We start from the raw sequence: 23,929 nt of genomic DNA, 5'->3' as shown, positions 1-23,929 counted from the left end.
CCATAATATCAAAAGCCTACGGCGCGCTAGTGAAGCTGGTGGACTGACTGAAGCAGAGCAAAAGCCTTTTTTTGGAGTGGGGGCAAAATCATAGCAGTGTTTCTCAACCTTGGCGACTTTCAGATGCGTGGACTTCAACTCCCAGAATTCCCCAGCCAGCAAGGCTGGCTGGGGAATTCTGGGAGTTGAAGTGCACGCATCTGAAAGTCGCCAAGGTTGAGAAACACTGAATTATTGTATCACTGGCTCTATGAAATCAGCATGCAACTGGGTCCACACGTTGCGCAAATTACGATTCTGCTTAGCAGGCTCTGTGAATAGAGCCGCAGCGGTTTACAAACCATGGTTTATAGCTTGATGTGCAGCGGGAATGGAAGCCACGGGGGTCACCCGAGCCAGAATTCGTGCAACAAAAGCAGGAAGCCAAGAGGGTTAACTTACACTCAAGTTTCCGAGCCTAGCCATGCTAGAAGGTCAAGCATTTAATCCTGGTGGAATGATGGTTATAAACTCACAGGGGCAAGACTCGCCGTACGGATTGAAGAAAAGTGGAGCAAGCCACGTTACAGGTTCGTGTGACGTATCGCCCACTTGCTGCATAAAGTTTTAGCGTTAGGGGAGGACGGGGGGGGGAAAGGGTGTGTGCGCGCGCATGTGTGTGTGCGCACATTGTTTTCCAGGAATCCCAGGGTGAAATTTAGCAAAGGAGAACAAATGCCTTACAACTTTTCGACACAATGACCCTTTTACAGACCCGGCTGTCATAAGTTGAATCTCGGGTGTTGCTTTTAAGTGAGTGCCGTCACTTTTTTTAAAACCAAGAAGTGAGATATCATTATAAGAAAAGGTGTCCAGCTTCCAGATTAATTCCAAGTTTAAAACGAACTTGAAAAGTCTTTGGAAAGCGTGACCTTATTTTTACTCGCCTGGTTCCTCGATGACTGATTTAGGCTTGGAGGTTCCCCGCCGCCGTTCCCATTTTTCTTCTCGTTCTGGTTTCTTTGCCTTCCCACAATTTTCGTCCTTTGGTCACTCCCCGTTCATTTACGAAGTGTGGAAGACAACTTTGAGAAAGAGGTCTTCTCCGCAGGGGAGTTGTGATCAGCTCCCGAAAGCGAAATTGGACATGGCTGCTCGGATCAGAAACCAAACGAGAGACCGGGGTCGCTTTCGGTATCGCGTGACTATCCCTGTTTTTGCTTTTGAAAAAAAAAATTGTGTTTGTAACGCGGAGGTGTTATTCCAGGGACTAAAAAGTTTTAAAAAAACGCTTTCTTCCACTTCCTGTACCTTGGCTCGGTCTTGCCAGTTTGGCTTGAGGTATACTGAATTTCTGCTCCGACTCCCTGCTATCGTGACTTAAGGGCTGGTGTTAATTTTTCCCACGTTTAATCATTCATCGATTGTTCCCTTTCCACCCCGTATTTTCCGCCTTTCACTTCCCTTCTGACCTCACTGCGGAGAATTCACACAGCTCTTCTCTCGGTGCCGATACGTCAGGCCTTCGAGGAAACCATAAAAACCTATGCCAGTGTTCCCAGACATGCCACCCTCTGGGAAAGTCAAAGTAAAATCCCCATCACGCTCGAGGAATATGGGCCACGCGGGTTAGGAAGGATGGGAACTGTAGTCCTTTACATTGGAAAGACACCTGTTTAGGAAATTAGCTTATGCTGGGGAGTTATTAAATGCTCGACGGGAAGGGAATACCCTAAAAGCAGGGTTAAAAATAAATAAATCCTCCCCAGGATTTCATGCCACAGAGACCTCTTTTAACCTACACACCATCATGAAATTGTATTCACGCATTTTGCTTGGTTACCAATAGGCAGTCCTCATTTAGCAACCATAATGGGGACCAGCAACTCAGTCATTAAGCAAAGCGGTTGCTAAGTCAACACAACTGTGCTTATGATCTGACTTCAGCTTTCCTTGGCTTTACAGACCTGTGAAGGTTGTCAGTGCAAGGACTGGTCACCAAGTTACTTTTTCGTCACCGTCGTAACTGCGAATGGTTGCAAAGTGAGGCAGGCACTAAACGAGGACAACCTGTAAAGTGTATTTTGGGGATTTCCATCCTAAACCAAACCAGAAACTCAAGAAATGTCCATCACGCTGCCCACCCACCCACGTTAAAGCTTAACTTTACAATTGACCTGGTTGAACAAGGTGGGTCAAGACATGTAATAACTCTTTTTTTCATCCTAACTCAGTTTAGACTTTTGGGCCTGCTTGGGCTCATGGAAAGCCCCCCCCCCATCTTAACCTAGGTTAATACTAATCCCTAACCCCATGCAACTCAGGTCTTCCTGCTCCTGCTCCTCTTCCTTATTTGCCTTTAAGGGGGTAGTTTTTACAGCAGACTCAGGGTCTGCGTTCCCCCCAAATCTCTTCCTGCACCGCTTCTATTTTGGTTCTTGACTTGGCCCCTGAAAGGTGCCGCCCTGACAGAGAATCAAGACACCATCCGGCCAAAGAAAAAGGAAAAACGAGAAGATAAACCGTGACCCTCGCCCCGACTCGTTCTTCCTCTTGTTTTTCTCGAGCCGGACCGCAAAAGCAGCCGCCGCGGCTGGGCTGAGTAACTCAACTTGTCTGGCTGGGTCACTCTCCCAGTTTCCCAACGTGCTGCGGCAGCAACCACCCTGATTTAAACAGAATGAAAGAAAACGGGCACAGACGCGCACGCGCCTGCCGACAAGTCGGGACAGCCCCGCGAGGGCCTCTGACAGGCAGCCCGTCCGATAACCTCTCGTCGATCCAGCCCCAAAGCGATGCAAAGGACATCTCCGCCTTGCAAGATTTCCCCAAAGAAAACACAGCAGACAACCCGGGCGCGCTTGCTCGTGATGTCATTTCGCTTTCGACAGATTTCCCCACCAAGGCCACCTTTCTCCATCGGCTCCGTTGGCGCAGCCGGTTCCTGGTTCCCAAAACAAAGCTTCAAGATGATTAACTTGCATGCATGATTTACCGGCCTCTCCCTTTCTGGCTACTCCTGGCGGTGGAGGATGGATTATCTGTAAGCTCGGCGGGGCAGAGAACACCCTGCTCGGTTATTCCTGCCCTCACAGCAAGCTGACAACACCATGTTGAAAAAGAAACCGCTTTTAAACAGATCTCCCCCTCCCCAAACCATGTCGCTTGCCCCGAAGTAAACCGAAGATTGTTTGCCTGGGCTTGAGCAAATAAAAGATTAAAACGGCTCAGTGACCAAACAAATCCAGATTTTGCAAAGGGCCTTTGCAGGCATTTCTCTCGCTCCAGGCCTTTCGCCCTCGAGGATTGCAATAAAAAAGGCATTTTTAAAAAATAATACAATAAAGCTTGAGGCCGTGCCATGGAGCAGCCTTCTCTCAGAATTTGGGGCTGAGAATTGGAGGAGGGATCTGCACTGTTCTTGAGGACTAGAAGCTCGTTGGGGATGGTTTACAATGCAGGCCCTAGAGTTCTACCATTCTGCAAATTAGACTTCACAAATTGCAGAAACCGGTTTACGCCTGCTTTTATTTTCCAAGGCTGCCTGTCGCTTGATGTTCTCAGTTGTGAAACAGGAACATGTACTTTATCAGCAAGGGAGAAAAGCAGGTGAAAAGGCGATTTAAAGACTTGTTAAACATGCACGCACCCGAGGATCATCGAACAGCCTTTGCAACCTGCAGGTTTCGATCCCTCGTTGGGCCATCTGGCTCCCAAAAGACCTCCAAAACAAACCGTGCCGTGCATTTTACCCGACCGTAATAATATCAGGCTTCAAGGTTTGGCCTCGAGTTTCCACCTGGGCCCTCCAGGGCGAGAAATAAAAAAGCTGGGAACAGAATCAAAGCAGAATACCTTGCACTGGTTTTGGTTTTCGCACTCCCCAAATTCCATCTACAGAATCTTTCCAGCAAGAAAAGTTATTTTTTGATTCTGCTGCTAGGCTCCGTCCTGTGCCCTAGGCTCCTCCCTCTGATATCCCAGGCCCCGCCCCCTCAGTTCCCGAAGACAAGGTCGCCCAGTTTAACTGCACACCACAGCCAGTTTGTCGGGTGTTATTTATTCTTTTTTTAATAAAAAAAAATCCCACAATAAAAAGCATGACAGAAAATAAATTTCCCCTTTCCCCTCCACTCCTGAGTGGCATATTCCTTCCCCATCACCCCCTGCAACTGAAGCTGTCTCCCTGATCCCATTTAAGCAGCCAGAGATCAGAAAGAACCAATCCACAAATTGTAGCTCTAGCCCTGGAAAGGAAGGCCAGATCACAACGAGCCAATCGCTCAGAAAAGGCTGGGACTCGAATCAGAAACGGAACAGAGCTCTGTTACAGATCGTCCTTGTTTAGCGGCCACCTCGTTTCACAACCGTTCGCAGTTACGACGGTGATGAAAAACTCACTTTGCCGTCAGTCCTCGCACTGACGAACTTCGCAGGTCCGTCAAGCAAAAGAAAGCTGAAATGAGATCGTAAGCCAGTTGCGGTTTCACTTAGGGACTGCTTTGCTTAACAACCAAATTACCGGTCCCCATTGTGGTCGCTAAACAAGGACGAGCTGTGATTATCCACAGGTAAATGGATCCACCGTGAACAGAGGCACTCTTCCTCGACACAGAAAGCCCCAGGGTGGCACGGGAGTCAGTAACACTCCTGATTTATGGCTTTAACAGCTGAGCACTGTTGGAAACCAGATGCCTCTAAACCTTTCTTTGGCACTTTTGAGGACACCTCCATTTTTAATAGATTCCCTTTTGTACTTCAGCAGAGAGGGGAAGGGTACGAGCGAGATTTCTCCTGCCGATGAGAACCCTAGCCATTACCCAAATGAAGGAGAGATGCCAGCCCAACCTCCTCTGTATAAAAAGGAAAAACAAAAAAAAGGCAAGTTTTCACCCCTTCAGATCAAAAACCCAGAAGCCAACGAACGAGAGTTTTGCTATCCTCCATCTGCCGTATATACAAACGTCTCGTTTGAAATCGGGGTCCTTGCGGGAATGCTGGGGTCGTAACCGTCACCTTTCCTTTGAATAAATACTATCGATCAGTGTTCTTGGATCCGCCTTCTCCGGACGAACCCTTCCCGTCCGGATTGCAAGGATGAAAGTCCGACAAAGGGAAGGTGAAACGTCACACGGTCCTCCCCAAATCCAGGTCCTGCCTGTTTTTAGGTCGGATAAATTATTCACATGCTCGATTAAGTCCAGGGGGGAGTTGGGGGCTCCGGGATTCGTCCGCAACGACCTTTCTTGAAATGTCCACCAGTTCCATCCAACGCAGCCCCCCGTTTGGGGCAGGAAGGCTCGGTGTCTCTGACCTGCAGGACACCCAGCGTCTGTACCTGTGTGGCTTCTGCCCACCACTTTGGTTTCTCCACATTGGGGAGTCCCACAGGATCTCTCTCTAAAACAAGAGAGTGGATTCGCTCACAGGGACCGTTCTTCCCATGGCTCCAACATGCATCGCACTTCCTTGCACCTCACACAACCAGTGGTGCCGGGGACCGAGCCCAAGAATGCTGGAGGTCCCATGGTGCCCGCCTCGTGCACCTCGTCTTAGGCCACCCTGCCTGGCTCAATCCTGGGGGTTCAGTCCGGGCCCGAGATTCCTTTCAGGGCCCCTGGGGCATGAAGAGGAGCAGCAAGAGGCTGAGGAAGGGGAAGGGGCTGCCAAGTTGGGGGGCGGAATTCTGCCCCACGCTCCGGAGCATCGGGGCGTCCGGATCGTCTGCGAAAACAAGCAAGGAAAGAGATAAGTGGGGAATGTTTATCTCGTAAGGCAGGGAAGAGGGTCGTGGATCCGTGTCTCGTAGGCACCCCACCGATTTCCATCTTTCTCCCAGCCACCCAATTTCCCAGACTCCCGTTCCTGGACCTACCTGATTGAAGTGTCCCCTTCTGTGTGGGGCTGTGGCCAGGTGGTGTCTGAGCTACAAGGAAAGAAAGAGGCACCGTTAAGTTCAGACTCCCCAAAACTCAGGATACGCCGAACCCTGAGACCCTCCCTCCAGCTTCCAGCTTCCATCTCCCAGCCTTCTTCTCTCTGTCCTAAGATGCGTTGGACTACAGTCCCCATCCTCCAATGCAGGGCAGTTCTACCTCCCAACACATCCAATGTTATCACCTTCCCCAACCTGGGGACTCTCAAGCGGCGGGAACTACAACTCCCATGCTCCTGGGCTAAGGTCCTGCTGGCTTGAGATTTTGAAAGCTGTGGCCCCCAAAGATCTGGGGGCACCCCTTATCTAACCCAGCCCTTCCCTGGACTTCCAGGCACACATTTCCAAAATCCTGGGGTTGGGAAAGGGCACCTTAGCAGCTTAGGGGAACCTGGGGACTGTTTTGACCTAGATATGGATACAAGAGGCCTGGGAGTGTGTCAGATGGCGACTGGGGGGCATGCCATGCACAAATTAGTTTGTAATTTTAAGGACAAGCTTGGCACAGATTATGCAGCAGAATGGCAATGTTGGTTCCTGTGGGTTGGGTCAGCAAAACATCCATATTTTATTACATGGATTGGTCTTCTAGGTTACAAGACCTGAGTCAGTGTTGGGGAGCAGTGAGGGCATAGACCCACCTCCAAGACCCCCTTTCAGCCACAGAAGATCACAGGGTGACTTTGGGCCAGTCTCTCTTTCAGCCCAGCCTACCTCACAGGGTTGTTGTGGGGCAAAGTGAGAAGCAGGAGCACTATACAGGTCATCCTTGTTTAGCGACCACCATGAGGACTGGCAGTGGTTGCTGAGTGAAACTGCAACTATACTTATGACCTTATTTCTGCTTTCCTTTGCTTTACAGACCTACGAAGGTCGTAAATATGAGGACTGGTCGTAAAGTTACTCTTTCATCACTGTCGTAACTGCGAACAGTCACTAAATGAGGCGGTCGCTAAACTAGGACTACCTGTATGCATCAGCTTGAGCTGCTGAAGAGAAGGCGGGATGTAAATCTGAATAATGAAACGCTGCAAAGACGTATCTGTGGCTATTCTGCTCCATACTTCCTGCAACCATTCCCTGTAGGTAATCCTGAAGGATTGCTTTTTTTTTAAGACAAGGGGAAGTGGTTGGAGACCAAGAGGACTGGAGATGCAACATTTAAGCACTGGAATACTTACGTTTTTTCCCCACCACCTTCACCCTCAGTTTGAGGCAGAATCCTCCGTGCCGATGGATTGGTTTTGCTAACAAAGAGAGAGAGGGGAAAAAAAATGCAGAAAAAGCTGGTTAGAACCAGAGAAGAAGCAGAAGATTGGGAGAGATAAGGATAAATACGCCTTTCTCTAGCCTGGAGCACTCAGGACAAATCTGCAGGAGTTTTCCTTGATATTTTTAAACGGCTGTCGTTTAAAAATATCAGAACTCGCCGGCGCAAGAAGAGGCATGAAAAAGCAGGTTTGCAAAGCCATCGTCCTGAACACACGTGGATGGCGTTCATTAAAATGGTTTTTATTTCTGTTTTTATTTATACGATAGAAATAGCTGCACGTCTCACACAAGAGACTCTGGCAACTTAGAGGATTAGGGTACATTTCCTTGTCTACCCCCCCCCCGTTCCTCTCGTCAGAGTCCGACGGAAATAAACAGATTTTTTTTTTTAAAAAAAGGAATACTGGGAAAAGGATGACAAATCTGATTTTTTCGCTGCCAGAGGTGAACCTGGCTGTCCTCTGACAACATCTGGAAAAGAGGAGGAATCGCCAACCTCATCCCCGCACGAGAGTTCATCCAACAGGACACTTACAGATATAATAATACTCGTGACCCTCCCGAAACTCCTTGCCGAGGGTGAACGGGGTGAAGCGCTGGAATTTCTCGGAGAGTCGCTCGGGGCCGTGTAGGGCGTCCGGCCGGTTGCACTGCCACCGGATCTGTTCCTTAGAACGGGGTTTACACGCTTCGTACTCCTCTTGTTCCACCAGGTACAAAGTGTAGCGTTCCATAGAATGAACGGGGACGCTGTTATCCTCGTAGTGCGGACAGATAATGTCCAAGTACTCGTTCAGACGCACCTCCACGGTGTAATCCTCCTGCTGAAACCTAGGCGAAGGTTTAAAATAGAGACAGAGGATCAGAACTCTTATTCGGCATCTTCTCAACAACCCTTACGAAGAACCCTGTAAGGTAGATCCCCAAGAGAGGAATGGCTCGCTTTAGGGAACCCACTGGACCCTTCGCCTCCTAAAACCTCAAGACTGAGCCTCTTTGTTGCTTCGTCTGATTCATAATTTGGTTCAAAAAGTCAAACAGCTCACAGAAATGCCGACTCAGGAGTCTGGAAACCCGCGTTGAGTTGTCAGACCAACCAAATTTTTGAATTCTTTTCTCCTGAATCGGTTATTTGCACAAACCTGATATACCAATATCTAAAACTGGAGGTAAGAAAATGGGCACCAGGATGGACATCTTTAATTAACTGCCCTAAAATGGTTTTTTGATCGGACTTGCTAAGCTGGCAAACCCATACCATTTTCACTGTAAAGTTGGCCTTTTGGTACATGCAAGCCTTCCCGACGTGGTCCGCCACCAGTCGCAAAGCTTTTAGGGCGAGCGAAAACAACCTAAAGCAACTCCAGAGGAAACGAGGGATCTTACAGACGGCCGGGGGGATCTGCCGAAATGTAAAATACGGTTTCTATCCGTGCACTGGGAAAGATCAGCAAATATTGTTGGCTGAGTTGCATTTCATTCTGTTTTAATCATACGACGAGACGAATGTATGAATGAATAAGTGGACATTTCCGATGCTCCCTCCGGCGTTTCAGCACAGCGCGAAATTGACTGTTCGTGACTCTTCTATGATACGGGTTGACCAAGACTATCTTCCTGACTTAAGGGCCCCCAATAGCTATATAACATGGAGGAGGCTTCTCCGTCAATATAAGAGTTAGTCTGTATGGAAGTCTTTCGTCTGGATTGCTCTCGGCTCTTGGTCTAATCCCGCGTCCCGTGGGGATGCACCGCGTTTTGCAAATTTGCAAGGCGCGTCTCTGATCCCATGGAAATTTGGTTGGCTGTTTAAATACATTTGGTAAGTATGACCGTCTTTTATTCGCGGCTGTTTCTTAATCTGTTTTTAATTGCGTCGTTTGCAATTGGGCGGCTTTACAAATCCAATAAATGAAAATTAAATGAGAGTTTTTTGTTTTTTTACAAGCGGGTCCCAGAATTACTGACGTAATCCCACAGTATCAATAGAGCCTGTCGGGAAGAGGCCCTCTAAATATTATTGAACTACAATTCCTATCAGCCCCAGCCAAGATCGGTTCCAAATGCTAGCTGGGGCACTGAGCTGACTTAAAATCTGTTTCGATGCACAGCCTTGCACTTTGGCAAAGGCCAGGGAATTTCTCAGGTATATAAAAGCATCTTTAGGCCTCAATTTGTATCCAGGAGTATGTCCCACTCGACCCCAGGAAGTTGATTATACATGCCGTACATGATTAATTTTTCCTCTTCCCTCCCCATCTCTTTTCCTTTAACATTTGCATTTCAGATTCCCTCCCACCTGTCCCAAACGTATGTAAACTACCCTGCGAGATTTTTTTTAGCTGACAAGCATGTGAAAAAAATATTCAAATATAAATGGGGAAAAATTCCCCATTGCACACAGAAGATTCTCTTCTGGGTGAACTTGCAGAGTGAATTCAAGGTCCTTGATTTTTACCGGTGATAGTGGGGGGGACAAGAAATGACATCATTGAATTCAATCCCCCCCCCCTTCAATGAAGGAATGGACTAGTTGCTATTCCACATAACCTCCCTTGCACGGTTTTTAAACAACCCACCACGATATCTCAATGCGCTCGCCACAGTAAGCAACATTTTATCTGACTCTGCAAAATTTCTTTTTTTGATTCTCAGTCACAGCCAGAGACCACATTTCAGACATTTTCACGGTCCTCCCGCCTTTTCCACTGCTTATTTCCCATACAGTTTCTTTTTCTACATTTCAGCGTTTGCCGTTTCGCGGCCAGGCGGACCGGTCATCCGTCATCCTGCGCCATAAATGAAAACTCTGCAGGACTGTGAGTTGCAAGGACCAAATGCAGGGGAACCCCTCGCACCGGGTGCCCAAAGACATCAATCTTGTAATGGGGGACGGCTGGGTTGTTTTTCCAACCTGGCAGTCACTTAAGATGGATGACCGACCGAAAGTTATCCTCCTCTTTTAAGGGAGCCGATCCCCATCTCCGGAGGACCAGCGCAAAGTGACATTCCAAGGGTGAAGCTGGTTGTTATTAAAGGCTTATCCGCTTCCAGACAGCTCAGCTCGCTCGCTTTCTGTACGCACAGCAAGTTAAGATTTCAGAATGAAGGAAAGCCAGATTGCTCGTCCCAAACCGGTTTGACTGCCCCGCCAGGGTGGTAGAGGCTTGGCAGAGCAATAAACCATTTTCCCGTCGCCTCCAAAGAGAAACATACAGGTGGCCAGAGCGCCCCCCCCAAGCCTGCCTCCTCGCCCTGGGGGACCACCCCACCCAGGATCTGACCCCTGTTTGCAAAGATCATCCAGGAGGGTGGGCAAAGCCTTCCAAACATCTGGCTAAGTTGGAGGGGGGAGGAAAAAAGGTCTTTTTTTTTTTTAGAGACCAGGAAGCAAGAACAGCAAAAAAGGAAGTTTTAGCTGGGCTTGAAGGGGGGTTGGGGGTTGCCCGGACCAAAGATGAAAAATTAATCACCAGTGCCGGGCAGACCACACGGCGCCCTCCAGATGTTCCCCGCCTCTTTTGCCTCAAACATCTGGAAAAATGTTTCTGGAATGAAGAGGCTCAGCGTTCAACGCCCTGGATTGAGTTTGGGGTACGGCACCTTGGAGGGGGAGAAGGGGGTCAAAAGGGGGGCTGCAGGAGGGCAGTGGGCAATGGGGACGGGAGGGGAGGGGAGGGGAGGGGAGGGGAGGGGTGGGCAAGCCCTCCCTTGCCAACCATGCCAGCTCGGTGGCGGAGGCCTAAGATCAAACTGAGTTCCCACGGCTGGAAAGAAACACAATTGACCACTAGCGGAGAAGTGCTTGCCAGACGCCTCCGCTTCTGGCGCGGCATCGCCTGGGGCTGAATTCTGATCGCCCACGGTGACCACCTCGGTCTTTTCCTGCCGGGCAGAGCCTACCCCAAAACACAGCTCCTCCCGCTGCTTTTCCCTGGACTTCAAGAAAGGAGTTGTCATCAGCAGGGCTGGCTCTTGGCAAAACAACCCTTGCGTCTCCGAAAGAAGGAAAAGCTTAGCAAGATGTTTGTCCCCAAAAACAGAGGTTTCCTGGCCCGGATAACCCTGGCGCCGTCTCTTGGCCGCTGGCCAGCTCTGGCGGGAAGGAAGAGGCCCGAGGCCAGCAGGGCGCTGGCCCTGGGAATGGGGACTTGGCTGGCCAGCCTCGGCTTCCCTCCCCACCACTTTCCCCGCGTATTTTCCACCTGGTTGACTTTTTGCAATGCGGATCCAAAGTCCAGCCCTTAAAAATAAAAAAAAAAGGGGGGGTTCTCAGATGGTGCCCTCCCTCTGGAAAGACAGGAGACCCTCTGCCTGAGCTGTGCGCAACAGGCCCTCCAGGGCTCCCTTTGCACCAGAGCCTCTGAGCGGGTGCAGAGTGTGGCTCCTTTTCGGCCCCGCAAAGTTGGGGCGAAGATCCAACGTCGCTCCCCGAGCGCCGTGCTTCTAGCATGCATCTGAACAGCTCTGGGGGGCTCCTCTGCCTTTCCTACTTCTGACCGAGAGGTAGAGTGCCCCTGGGGGTGGAGGCTCCATCTCTGCACTCACATCTGAGGGTGACCTACTCCAACACCTGATTCTCAGAGCGAAGGAGGAGGCCTCTGGGGAAATTGCACCGTGTGCAGCAAAGATCAACCTTCCTTTGCCGTGGGTCACCAGCCTGGAGACAGAGATCCAGCTGATCCACCAGGCTGCAAGGCTGCTCCCTTGCCTTTCGTTCAGGCGGCCAAGGCAGCCGACGGAGCGTTCCCTCCGCCGCTTTTGCCCCACAACAACCCTGCAAGGTAGGCTGGCTCCAAGTCACCCAAGTCAGCTTCTGTAGCTGAGGAGAGATTAGAACCTAGGTCTCCCTGCTTCGTCCAACCCGTTCACCCTCCTGTTCTGCTCATACGGCCCCGTGGCAAAGAAGTAGGCAACGTGGAGCCTCCACATCTGGAAAAGGCCGGCCTGCTAAGGATCTGTGCCTGAAGAACAGCTGAAGAAAAATCCCCAGAAACAGGGGAAAGAAAAAAAAACGGGGGGGGGTCTGTTCTGGCTGGTTGCAAAAACAACCAGAGAACCAGAGGATGGACAGGGCTCAAGCTGGGGAGGGGGGAGGGAGAGAAGACCACCTGGAGAGGACCCCCCCTCGAGGTTTCCACAACAGGACGCAGCTGTCCCGGTTCTCTGCAAAGAGAAACACGCTCTTCAAAACAACGTCCTGATGAGATTAACCCTGCCGGTCCCAGCAGAGACTCAAGAGCGACCCAAAATCAAAACCACTGCAACTCCCCCTATGCTCAGAGGCACAGCCATCCCCCTCCAGACCCCACCTAAGCGATCCAAAGGATCGATCTTGGAACGAGATGCCGAAAAAGGGGTTCCGACGCCCATTCGGCCTCCGGGGCTTAAAAGGACGTTTCTCCTTCCTTCTGCCTTGATGTGCAAACCCGGATCTCTTCCCCGCGCACTGTCCGACCCCCCCATTTGTAATCTGGGAGCAGCAATTACAGAATCAAGAGCCTTGCTTAAGCGAAATGCAGATTCGCAGACCTTGCCAAGGCAGCAAGACTCAGCCATCTACCCCCGGAAACAGAAAGAGAGCTGTTGGAACTCCCTGCCACTAGAAACTCGCCTGGGACGGGGGTCTGGGTTCAAAACACACACCCCTGGATGCAAGTGGTTACAAAGGGGCTTCGGGCTGCCCATCCAGGCTTAAAAGGTGAAAGCTACTGATATTTTTCAGGTTGGCAAAAGGCAGAGGGGTGGAGGGGAGGGTTGTCTGGAACTGGCACTGCCCGGTCTTCCCTACGAAGTCCGCCTTCTCCTCTTGATTCACACCCTTGTCATTCTGCCCAGGTACAGACTGGGCTGCGTGCCAGGAACAGGCCTACTCAGTGGATGTTTACAAATTCCAACCTCTCTGCTCGGTTTCCCTCCTGCCAAGGTGGAGAGGGGGGCCCTGTGACGGCCCCCCTGGGCCTTTTCTCCCCAACCAAGCTTGCTTCTCCAGCTCCGGAGGGGGGCTCAGCTGCCCATCCAGGTTTGGGGCTCGATCCCACAGCACCCAAGCGCTAGGCCAGAAAGTCAAAGGCGCAGAGGGGGGCACCGAGACCCAGGGCTGGGGGGGGAGATGTTGCTGGAGAGGGAAAGGGGCGTGCCAGCGTGCGAGAAGACCGCACGCCCCAGCACTGCCAGCAGGCCTTGGAGCTGACAGTAGATTTAAAGGGCTGCCTCGTCCCGGCTTGGGGACCCAAGTTGGGGGTTCAGAGAACACAGGGAGGGGGAGACCCAGACTGGAACGGATGAAGTGGGGCACTGGGGTGGGTCAGGCTGTAGGGGAGAACCTCCCTCCAACCCTTGCAGGAAAAAAGGGGCCCCAACTGCAGGCCAGCTCTCTTTCAGCCCTCCCGGCTGGGCTAACGGGGGGGAGGGGGGCGGCCCTTTCGCTTCAGAACAAGCCCACCCGTCCCCAGCTGGCCGCTTCTGGAGCGCCGCTCCGGAGCTAAGCGCCTTTGCGATGCCCCCGAACCCCGCTTCCGCCGGGGCCGCCGCCGCTTTCCCCCCCTCCCCGGTTTTTGGGGGGGCTGAGAGCCAGCCGGGTGGCCGCGCGGCCTAGGAAGAAGAGGGGCCTCCGCTGAAACCGGAGACCCCCGTTCCCGATCCTAGGGAGGGTCCCGGCGGGCTTCCCCCGCCGGCGCGCGTCTCTCCATCAGCGCAGCCAGCCTGGAGGGCGCCCAGCGGAGGACGCGCGAGCCCGGCTCGGGAGACCCCAAATCTGCGGCTAGAAGGGACCCCTGGACCCCCGGCTGGGCGAGGGGTCTCCGCGCCCGCTTCTTCCCCTCTTCCAGCGGCCCGCACGCGGACTCACTTGGGGTTGGTGCTGTTCCAGAAGACCGTGTGCCTCTGCCCGGACGCCAGGCACAGCGCGCAGCAGAGGCCGAGCAGCGGGGGCCACCACGGGAGATCCATCGGCCCAAACCCCGGCTCGTCCGGCCGCCTCTTCCTTCCTTCCTGGTGCAGCAGCGGCGAAGACGGCTTTCCGACGGCGCGCACCAGCCTTGCTCGCTCGCTCGCTTGCTCGCCTGCCTGCTTGCTTGCTCGCTCGCTCGCCCTGGGGCGCTCCGCCTTCGCTCCGTGGCACGCTCGCTCCCTCTCCTGAGCCGGGCAGGCAGCCCCACGGAGGCTTAAGTACTGGGCGGAGGCACGCCTCTGGCTGGGCCGGGCGTCGAGCGAGGGAGGAAGAGCGGCGGGTGACCCCAAGCGGCGGCCGGGGCTTGACTCTTCGCCCGGGGCGAGCGCCGAAGGCTCAGCTTCCCCCTCGAAGACCTGCCCAGCAGTTGCCAAGCAAGTCACCCCCCCCCCCGGGCAATGGCATCTTTCCCAGACCAGCGGGTTGGCCTAGATGCCCTTTGGGAGCCCCTTCCCCAGACCACGCGAGGAGACACCCAGCGGCAGGAGCGCCCCCTCCCTCAGCATGTCCCAGCGTGGGGTGTGGTGGACTATAGACTACACCTCCCATCTCCCCAGGCTGGGGGTTGAGCAGGACGCCCCCCCCCCTCCCCACTTGCCTGGCAGCTCCAAAGGGAGCCCACCAGGCAAGAGGGTTTTCCACCCAGAGCCATCAGCAGTGGGCATAAGATGTATCAGAGCCTCGCCATGAATTCCAAACAAACACACTTTCTTGCTGATAAGGTCCAGCAAACAGAAGTCAGCAGACAGATGTTCACACACAAAAGCCACTTGGCGTTGTTTACACGCAGGCCCTGGAAAACAATGGCCCAAAATTAAAGATTTCCTAGCACCCCCCCCCAAAAAACCAAATAAAATAATAAAGAGGAAAACGGTGGAAATCTGGCCCTGTAACCCTTCAGTGCATTTGGAAGTGGGGGAGAACCCCCCCCCAGCACTAGAGTTGGAAGCAGGAGAGTCTGGCATTAACACCGATGTTATGCCCAAAGTCCAACTCAGATTGTTTTCAAAATGACCCCCATCAGGCATCCTCAATCTTCTCCCTCTTTTTAATATATTCTTTTTAGTGGAACGCTTGGAAGAAAAGAGCTAAGCCGGCGCAAAGGAGAACGTGAGAAAAAAAGAAGAAAGAACGTAATGGAGAAAAATCAAGCAGGGGTTTTAAACACGCATGGCGGTTCAAGCTTTGTAAAATATCATTAATTAGCTGTGAATAATTAGGTAGAGACGTCACGTTAAGGGACTAAGCGTGGCTGTTGAATTTCAGCTCAAAACAAGACAAACCACGATCAACACAATATAAATCTCCACCTGGAATTATACATGCGCAATGTTCTTGCGCGTGACAGCAGACTTGGAAGATCTGTCTTTAGGAAACTGCGAGTGAAGGGACCAAATTCAATAAAAAGGACAATCTTGGATGCAAGGAAGCTCATTTCAGGGATTACAAAGGGACAATTGCAGCCGCTGTAAGACTGAACGTGGGGGCCGGGCCTGTTTGCACACAGATGGCCACCAGTCTTGGGTTTCTCCCTTCCAGAGGAATTCACATGCCGGGACAGGTACCTGCATGTATTTGGGAGAACAGAGCTAGACATGCTCGAGCCTGCGCCCAGAGTCTTTCCCCAGCCTCATTTCTGCCCCAATAATTTGTGGGGAGAAGAGATTTCAAACCATCTCTAGAGCAAAACATCAACACTGCAACCCAGGTGTTGCGCTGTGACCGGGAGCATTTGCACCGGGATGCCAAAAGGGCTCTCGGCGGACCTCCTCCCACACCCATACGCCCCTCTGCAGGGCTTTAGCACCGAGGTCTGCTGCTTTACAAAGGGCGACGTCAAGCGCAGAGTGGGGTTTTGCAATGTGCAACGGGTGGAGAGGAAAGAAGGAAGGAAGGAAAAAAGTGAAAGGGAAGGAAGGAAGAAAAGAAGGGAGGGAGGGAGGGAAGCAGGGGGAGGAAGGGAAACAAGGAAGCAAGGAACCAAGGAAGGAAAAAAGTGAGAAAAGAAGGGAGGGAGGAAGGAAGGAAGGAAGGAAGGAAGGAAGGAAGGAAGGAAGGTAGGTTGGTTCTCTGTCTTTCAGGCCTTAAACGTTGACAGTCAAAGCAAGGATTGTATTTAAGTAAAGATTGTATTTCAGTGAGTGACTCTGCTTGTGACAAATGTTGGCATTTCCTATGGTTGCTGCACAACTCCTTGCGGAGTGCATCTCTCATCAGGGAATTTACCTTTCTGCCCTTCCCCAGAGCTCAATCCCAAATCCCGCCTTTCTGAAACGGCTTCAGAAGTCGGGTTTGGGGTCCAGACCACGTTCACTGCCCCCCTTCTCTCGTTCCTTTTCATCTCCTTCCCTTTAATCCCAGAGCAAACAGGCTGTTGCAAGCCCAAACCTTGGTCTGCAGCAAACGTACGGGAAAACGGATCCTTATCGGGGCCGTTCAGCAAGAAAGAAAACCTCTGAGAGGTCTGCCCTCCCAAGAGGCATCGGCTGCCTCCTTCCCAAATAACAAGAAATAGACTTAGACCCACTTATGGGTCCACCCGCCCTCCCTTGCTTGCCAAAGATTTGCAACGCGAAAACAAAGAAGTCTGCAATAATCATCACAATTTAAGGGCCTTTGCTCTGAACCGTGTTTACAGCTTGTTATCAAGATAAGCCAACACGCTCCGTGTTGTCAGAAGGTGAGAACAGACTCGGTTTCCAAGGTTGTTTATTTGCAACTTTTCACAAGAAACGCCTGGCAAGGCTGGGGGAAAAAACACAACGCCTCTTCAGGTTTTGCAAGGGGAGATTTCCTCCCCAAGACCCCAGCCCGGCTCTCTAGCGGTCCGACGGCGCTGCTGAGTAGCCGTTCCACCTTTTGACATCAGCAGTGGCTCGGGGGGGGGGGGGCTTGGACTACAACTCCCATCACTCTCAGCCACGGCAGAGGCCTTCGGGGACGAACGGAAGCGCGGGAGGAAACATTTCGAGGGCGCAGCGTCGTTTCAAACCTTCGTTTTCGGGAGAGGCGGGCAGTATCGTCTTGGGTCGGCCAACCCCACGCCTCACGTCGGCACAGGGGGCTGTTGGTGGCAAAAAAGGAGGGATGAAAAGCACTCTGCACATGCTCAGGGCAGATTGGTTCTCCTGGGTTGTTTGAAGAAAGCATCTTGCAAGCCTCTGAGTAGGACACCCAACTTCGAGGTGGTCATTGGCCACAATGATCTTAAAGCTGAGAGAATTCTGAACAGAAATAATCAGGAATGGGCTCCAAAATCTGAATTTATCTATAGATCCCCTGGGCCAAATGTTGAAATAGCCCTAAAATACACATAAGTTAGTAGGGATACCTGCACTACTGTCTTCCTTAAGAGTAGGTGTGATTTGGGATTTTTTTCCAATCCAAAAAGTGTGCTTATTTTATCATTATTTTTTCTTCCCCAGAACTTACATTTCTGGCTCCTTCCGATAAACCTGGGTGGCTGTTTGAACAACTGGATGATCTGCTGAGGGAAAGAAAGAGAAGTTTAAGCCTAGGTTGGCGAAAGAGGTTGTATCGATGCCGTGGGAGGGAAGGGATGGCTGATGTAGAAAAAAGCAAAAACAAAATTGTAGCTCCCCGCAGGTAGAAACATAGCTGGTCAGTGTTCCAGCTCAGACTGCGCTCCTAGCTTTCTCCTTGCGGGGAGCTGGTTGGCGTTCTTGTTTCGTCCCACAGACCTCTGGGGCGCTCCCACAGGCTCCCAGTGGGCTCATTCTTTCTCGCCCTGGGATGACTCCATCCCTTCGTTCTCCTGCCCGGGTGGACATTAAAACAATAAAAATCGCAGTTTCCGCCGAGTTCTCTCCCGACCTCCGAAGGCTTATTCCTCCGCAGGCTTGGCTGGCAATCCGTTTCCTTTGAACGGCTGCCGGAGCAAAGGAGAAAGCGATAACTTTTTGCCTAGGCTCTGCAAAACAACTTTCCTCTTGTTTATCACATAATGCGACATTGATTATGGGTAATGTTGCATGCCCGACATGGAATAGGGCAGTGAATGAGCGCACGCTGGTGGCGCGGCTCTGCCCGAGTGCGGGCTGCGGTAAGCTAACTCCCCCTTGGTGATACAGCACCTTGGCAATTCTTTCTACGAAAGAAAACCCTTCTCGCTCGCTCTGCCAAGATGCTGAGGAAGACGGGGAGAAGCAGGAACGGATCTGGGTTTGGGGGCTTCCTGGCCGTTGGCATAAGCCGAGTTCATGGATAAAACTAGCCAGCATTCTTGGCAGCCGGGGGATCGGGAACCAGAACTCCCCAAGCCTCAGATGCGGTCCATCCCAAATGAGTGTTTCCCTGCTGATGGATGGATTTTTATTTTAAAGATGTGATATCGCAGGGATTCCCCCCCAAATCTTGCCCGCTGCGGAGGGCAGTCCAAAAGTGGTCCTTGACCCCCCCAAAACATTTTGCACCCAAGCCCAGGGCCAAATGCATCAAGAGAAGAAAATGCAGGCCCTTTAGAACCAAGGGTGCCTTTTCAGGTTTTAAAACCGGGGACCTTCTCGGGACCGAAACTCAACCCGTTGCTCCCGATCTGTCCAAAGCCGTCAGCGCCTACTAGGCCGCGCTGCCCCGGCCCTCCCGCGCCACGGCAAGGGCGACGGCCTCCGTGCAAACCTTCCCGTATTGTTCTCGGTGCCGTGACCTTGCGTAAAAAAGCAGGTGATAACAGCATTTACGACTCAGATTGCAAGTGTCAAGGATTTGGACACGTCCCGCATGGAGGGAGAAAGGGAAACAGAACCACGTGGCCGAGAAGGGGAATGGTGAGATAATTAACCAGGAATTAAAACAGAAAGGGGGTTTCTTTTTCTGTTGGGGGGTGCAGAAAGAGTGTGTGCCTTCCGGCCCCGGGAATTCTCTTTTTGAAAAAGAAAGGTGCTTCTTGGAACCTCATTTGGGGGCCAACTTCAGAGTTCACCACATTTTTCTCGTCTCCAAAGTGCGCCCATTCTTTTCTCGGCCGCCGATGAAACCCCCCCGCCTCGTGTTCGGCACCGAGGGGGAATTATGCCAAAAATGTCAAATTCGAACAGGGCCAGGAAACTCGCTTGGCAGCTGTGCACGAGACCGTCGGAGAAAAACACCGGCGTAAAAGCCATAAAGGGCACCCCTGGCTTCAAATGCGCCCCTCGGGTCAAAACGGCGCAAGAAAAATACCCCAACGAGCCGAGTTCAAATCCCACGCCGCTGCTACATTCGTTGGCTGAGCGGCATCTCCCGTCTTCGCCTGGCCTACCTCGCTGGGCTGTCGTCTGAATCCTAATAAACTTTCTGGGCTGTTGGGAAAGGACATAACAAACCTGAATCTGCCGATGAGAAATGTTCTTTGTTCCCCGTCAACAAATTAGGACAGGGTGTAAATGTGATTGTAGCCACGGGGGAGAGAAAGCAAGATGAAGCTATTGTGCCCAGGCCACTTTTCACGCTTCTCATTCAGGGTGGGGTGTGAGGAGGTGGGAAGAACAGGATCAGCCTTCTCCCAAAGGTGACCCTGCGTGCTGCAGGGAGGGAAAATGCTTGGAGTGGAAAGGGGAAAGATCCTTTGGTACAGATTACATCACCCGTGACCCGTGGCCATGAAACACAAAGGTGAGGTTGGCACCTGGGCACCGACTCGTAAACAGTCACGCGCCAAGTCTTCTTGAGTAAGCACCCTCGGCATGCACTTTTTGTCGTACGATGCAGGTGAGCTCCCAGTTTCTAGAGGTCTTCCCTCCTGATATGTTAAAGGAGGGAAGCTTCTGAGCACGGGCAGAGGGGCTTTTCCGTTTCGGGTCAGAGCTGGGGGCTGGGCAGGCTGGTATCTTGAAAGGGCGGGCTCCTTTGGTGCAGACCAACCGTTTCCAAATTCAATTACCTAATCCTTATGTTTTGCAAAATCTGCCAAGCATCACACCACGGGCTCCAAAGTCCGGGTCGCCAATTCTTGCGGCCGCGAGATAAGTGTGCCTGAATTAGATGAATAGTGAAGGGAGAGGGGTGGACTAGATGACCCTGAGGGTCCCTTCCAGGTGTACAATTGCACACCAGGCCAGCTCACGCTGAATTGGGCTGAATCACGACCGGCGGCTCTGTTTTCGCCTAAGCTCGGCCTGTGGGGCAAGAACCCCTCAGGTTGGGGATTCTTTGGGGCAGAAATTGGGGCTCTCCCCCTGCCCCAAGGAAATCCGGCTTATTAGCCGCCCTTCAGAATTAAGGGTTTATTTGGGCCACTGGAATGAAATGTCCACCCAGTGTCAAACTGGACACTTCGGAGTTTGCAACGAGGTTGCTAGATGGCTGAAGTTTAGCCCCCACCTTTCCTCTGGTTGTTGGGGGGGCAAGAGGAGACCCTCCCACCCACCCACCCATCTTCCGGCCCAGCTCCGTTCTATTGCCAAGACTCGCCCAACCAGTTTGCCATCTTCTACCAACGCGGGCAAGCTCTAGCATGTCTCTCTTGGCAGCTGTTGGGCTCTACTGCCAACAGCACCCCGGGTTAGAAGAGGGGACCCCAAGCCTCCAGTTCAAATTGTGGCTTTGTGATGGGGACCTCCAGCCCCCCCCCCTTTCACCCAAGGCGAACAGGACCTCGGGACTGCTTTTTCTGATCCGGGCCTCAGTTTCTCCATCGTTTCTGCCTTGTGTTGAACTGTGGGTGGCATGTTTTGGGGGGCAGAGTGCTTTCTTTGGGTATTTTTGGAAGAAATTAAGGGCACTGATGGTGACGTAATCATCATTTTGGGTAGGTACATGGATGGGTTTGCTAACTCCCCCAGCGGTGAGGGTGAAGGATCAGATCTCTGCTGCGAGGAGCTTACAGTCAAGACCAGTGTTTCTCAACTTTGGCCGCTTGAAGATGTGTGGACTTCACAGCTGGCTGGGGAATTCTGGGAGTTGGTCCACACATCTTCAAGTTGCCAAAGTTGAGAAACACGGGTCTAAATATCGAAGCAGCCTTTTCAAAGCCAGCTTAATGGTCCAAACTCTCACCGAGTCAGAAGGGTTAAAGAGAAAGTTAAATGTATAGGAAGCAATCCTACGGGCGGGATGATGGAGGCGAATTCGCCCGTGTGACATGGAAAGGCACGTTTCCGCTCAACCCAACGTCGTTGGCATTCTCCCTCGCCGTTTCAGCAGGTTGCCTCACCGTTTCGGGCCCCAAGGCAGCTGCCAGCGTCCTACCTTCCAAGGTGGTTGTACGCCCAGGAGCTTCACTCCCAAGACGGCCCCGGACTGGGGAGAGAGGCAGAAGGGCCGGGCGTAGCTTGCATCGTAGAGACACGTCTGCTTTGCAAACGGCAGATGGGTGTCTGGAAGACAGCCGCCCCCCCATCTGTCCCCAGGCATGGTGCAAAAGGTTAGGGATGAACCATTTCCAAACCGACTGAGATCCAGACCGTGATTCAGCGGCCACGGGGGAAAAGAGGTGGTGTGTTGTTATGAAGAGTTGGTCGGGAGCCGTTCCCGGCAAGGTCACATCCTGAGAACAGACGTCACCCCCCCAGCCATCTGTCATCCAGAGGGCTGGACTACCGCAACCATATTCCCCAGTTCATACAGGAGGGAAAGGTCTATCCGGCACCGCTGGGACATGGCTAGCGGGGGACAGGCCACCCGTAGGTTGCGTTCACACAACTCCCTGAAACCACCTCCTCGAGTGCTTCTGCCAAGGTTGCAGCCACTCATCTTAGACTGATGGTGTCCGAATGCACCGGATTTCACTGGGGGCGCAAAGAAGGAAGCGTGGATCGTTGAGGTGGCCCTGCCAGGGATCGGAGAACAGGAAATTGGAAAAGATCGAGCATCGAGATCTGAAAGCTGAAGTTGGAAGATTTAGGGCGTAAACCGGCCGTGGTGGTTGGCACCCTGGGGCCATAGCAAAAAGCCTTGGAAATCTGCGCCTTGACCACCTTTCCGTCGGTCCATTCCAAAAGGCCACCCCGCTGGGATCCGCGCATAGACACATTACGACATCTGCGGTTTGGGGCAACTCTGGGCAGCCGATGACCATCGAAGAAAGAAATTATAATCAGATCGATGGAAGTGCGAGGAAGGGAGGGCTCCCCGTCTCCCTCCCCAAAGGCCCGGCGAAGATGAAATCCAGTTAAATCTGAGTTGGTGTCAACGTGCTGAACAATGTGTTGACCTAGGCTGCAGAAACCTTGCCATGATGCTCAAGCAGAAAACAGGGTTTGGGCATCGCACGGGATGGGAAGGCGGCGATTGCATTGTTTGGGGCCCTGTATGAACCACGCGGGCTCTTGTGCAAGTCAACGCATTGTGCAAACTGGGAAAAATCCGTTCCTTCAAAAGTCGAGTTACCCATTTTGGACCAACCCCATCCACGCTCAAGCAGCTTTTGGGGCCGGAAGCCTCGCTCCCGAGATGTTGATTGTCCGTCTCGGGCGTGGTGTAAAAATTGTAGTTGTGGGCAAGAAAAACGACGTGCAAGAGCCCATTTTTCAGGAGCAAAATCAAGCCTGCCTGGAAAGGTTGCCCCACCCCGTTTCCCCATGTTCTTTTGCACGGCGTTTCTAGGGGTGCCTCGCGATTCCAGGCCTTTTCCATTTCTTATAAGGCAACTGAAAGTTCCCCATCGTGAGCCTCCATGGATATGTTGGAGACCCGAGTTCAAATTCCTCATCAGCCCTGAAGCTCCCAGAATGCCCCACTTTAGTTGAGCCTACCTTACAGGGATGTTGGGGAGGAAGACATGAAGGGGAACCAGACGGGCTGGCTCGTGACCATGGGGGGAAAGAGGGCTACAGGTGAAACTGGGGACGGGGGAGAAGGCAGTTGAACTGCTATCGGGCGGGATTTTGACATTTTCCTGCCAACGGAGCAGCGAATAATCAGACAAGCCAAGGACCTCTGCCCGAAAGTTTGTATTGTACTTTATGTTCCAAAAGGGGAAACGTATTCAGGGTGCAGGACGTGATCCGATGACCTTAGCTAAAGGCTATTCATCTTTCATCCAATTAAAATGAAATTAAATCCAACTCAACTTTGCACTTTGGACTGCAGCGAATCTAGATAGAGTGCGCCTGTTTGAACCGAATCATCCAGGCCAGCACATAGGCCGGCCCACTTTGCAAGCCCGCGGTTTTCTTTGCCAAATACGGAAGATCGTCGCATCTGGGCGGGAGAAACGGACCTTTGGGAGGCTCATCCGTTCTCTGGCTCCGGAGGAGAGAGGAAGAGCGATTCCACGCCTTGGCTGGCTCGCCCGGCTGCTGTGCCGGCTCGCCTCTGGCGACCAAGCTAGCCTTTAGGTACAAGGCAGGGGAGAATAAACCTGCAGAGAACCCAAAGCGGTGGCTTATCGGTGGACCGTTTGGCTCTGCAAGACTCTGAGTCTGATCGGAAGCAGCCAGCCACGGTTGGGGAGGATGGGGTTTGGAATCTGAAGGGGCTTCTCCCTGAAGACCTCTTTGATGCAAATATCGGAGGAGGAGGAGGAGGAGGAGGAGGAAGAGGAAGGAAAGGAAGAAGGGGAAAGAAGAGGAAGGAGGGAAGGAGGAAGAAAAAGGGGAGGAGGAGGAAGAGGGAAGAGGAAGAAGAGGAGAAGAGGAGGAAGAAAGGGAAGAAAAAGAAGAAGGCGGAGGAGGAGGAAAAAGGAGAGGAGGAGGAGGAAGGGAGGAAGAAGAGGAGAAAGAAGAAGAGGAAGAAAGGGAAGAAAAAGAGGAAGAAGGGGAAGAGGAGGAAAAAGGAGAGGAGGAGGAAGAAGGGAGGAAGAAGAGGAGAAAGAAGGAGAAGAGGAAGAAAGGGAAGAGAAAGAGGAAGAA

At 52.3% G+C, this 23,929-nt stretch overlaps 1 protein-coding gene across 1 annotated transcript; it reads right to left on the bottom strand.

The window, feature by feature from the left end:
• Positions 1 to 4,031: 4,031 nt before the first annotated feature.
• EFNA1 (ephrin A1) lies at positions 4,032 to 14,336 on the bottom strand. The gene is made up of 5 exons (XM_088137263.1): positions 14,037 to 14,336; positions 7,722 to 8,017; positions 7,096 to 7,161; positions 5,855 to 5,905; positions 4,032 to 5,703 (listed from the first exon to the last, which is right to left on the bottom strand). The coding sequence occupies exons 1-5, from the start codon at positions 14,135 to 14,137 to the stop codon at positions 5,588 to 5,590; spliced, it is 630 nt and encodes a 209-aa protein (XP_087993389.1). The 5' UTR covers positions 14,138 to 14,336; the 3' UTR covers positions 4,032 to 5,587.
• Positions 14,337 to 23,929: the final 9,593 nt, after the last annotated feature.

The sequence above is a fragment of the Python bivittatus genome, unplaced genomic scaffold (assembly GCF_059951505.1).
Source record: "Python bivittatus isolate LINGU-HERP-01145 unplaced genomic scaffold, Pbiv_v1 ctg000180_np1212, whole genome shotgun sequence".
In the NCBI taxonomy this organism is placed as follows: domain Eukaryota; kingdom Metazoa; phylum Chordata; class Lepidosauria; order Squamata; family Pythonidae; genus Python; species Python bivittatus.
The sequence above is the reverse complement of the archived record's forward strand: the minus strand, read 5'-3'. Positions and strand labels throughout refer to the sequence as shown.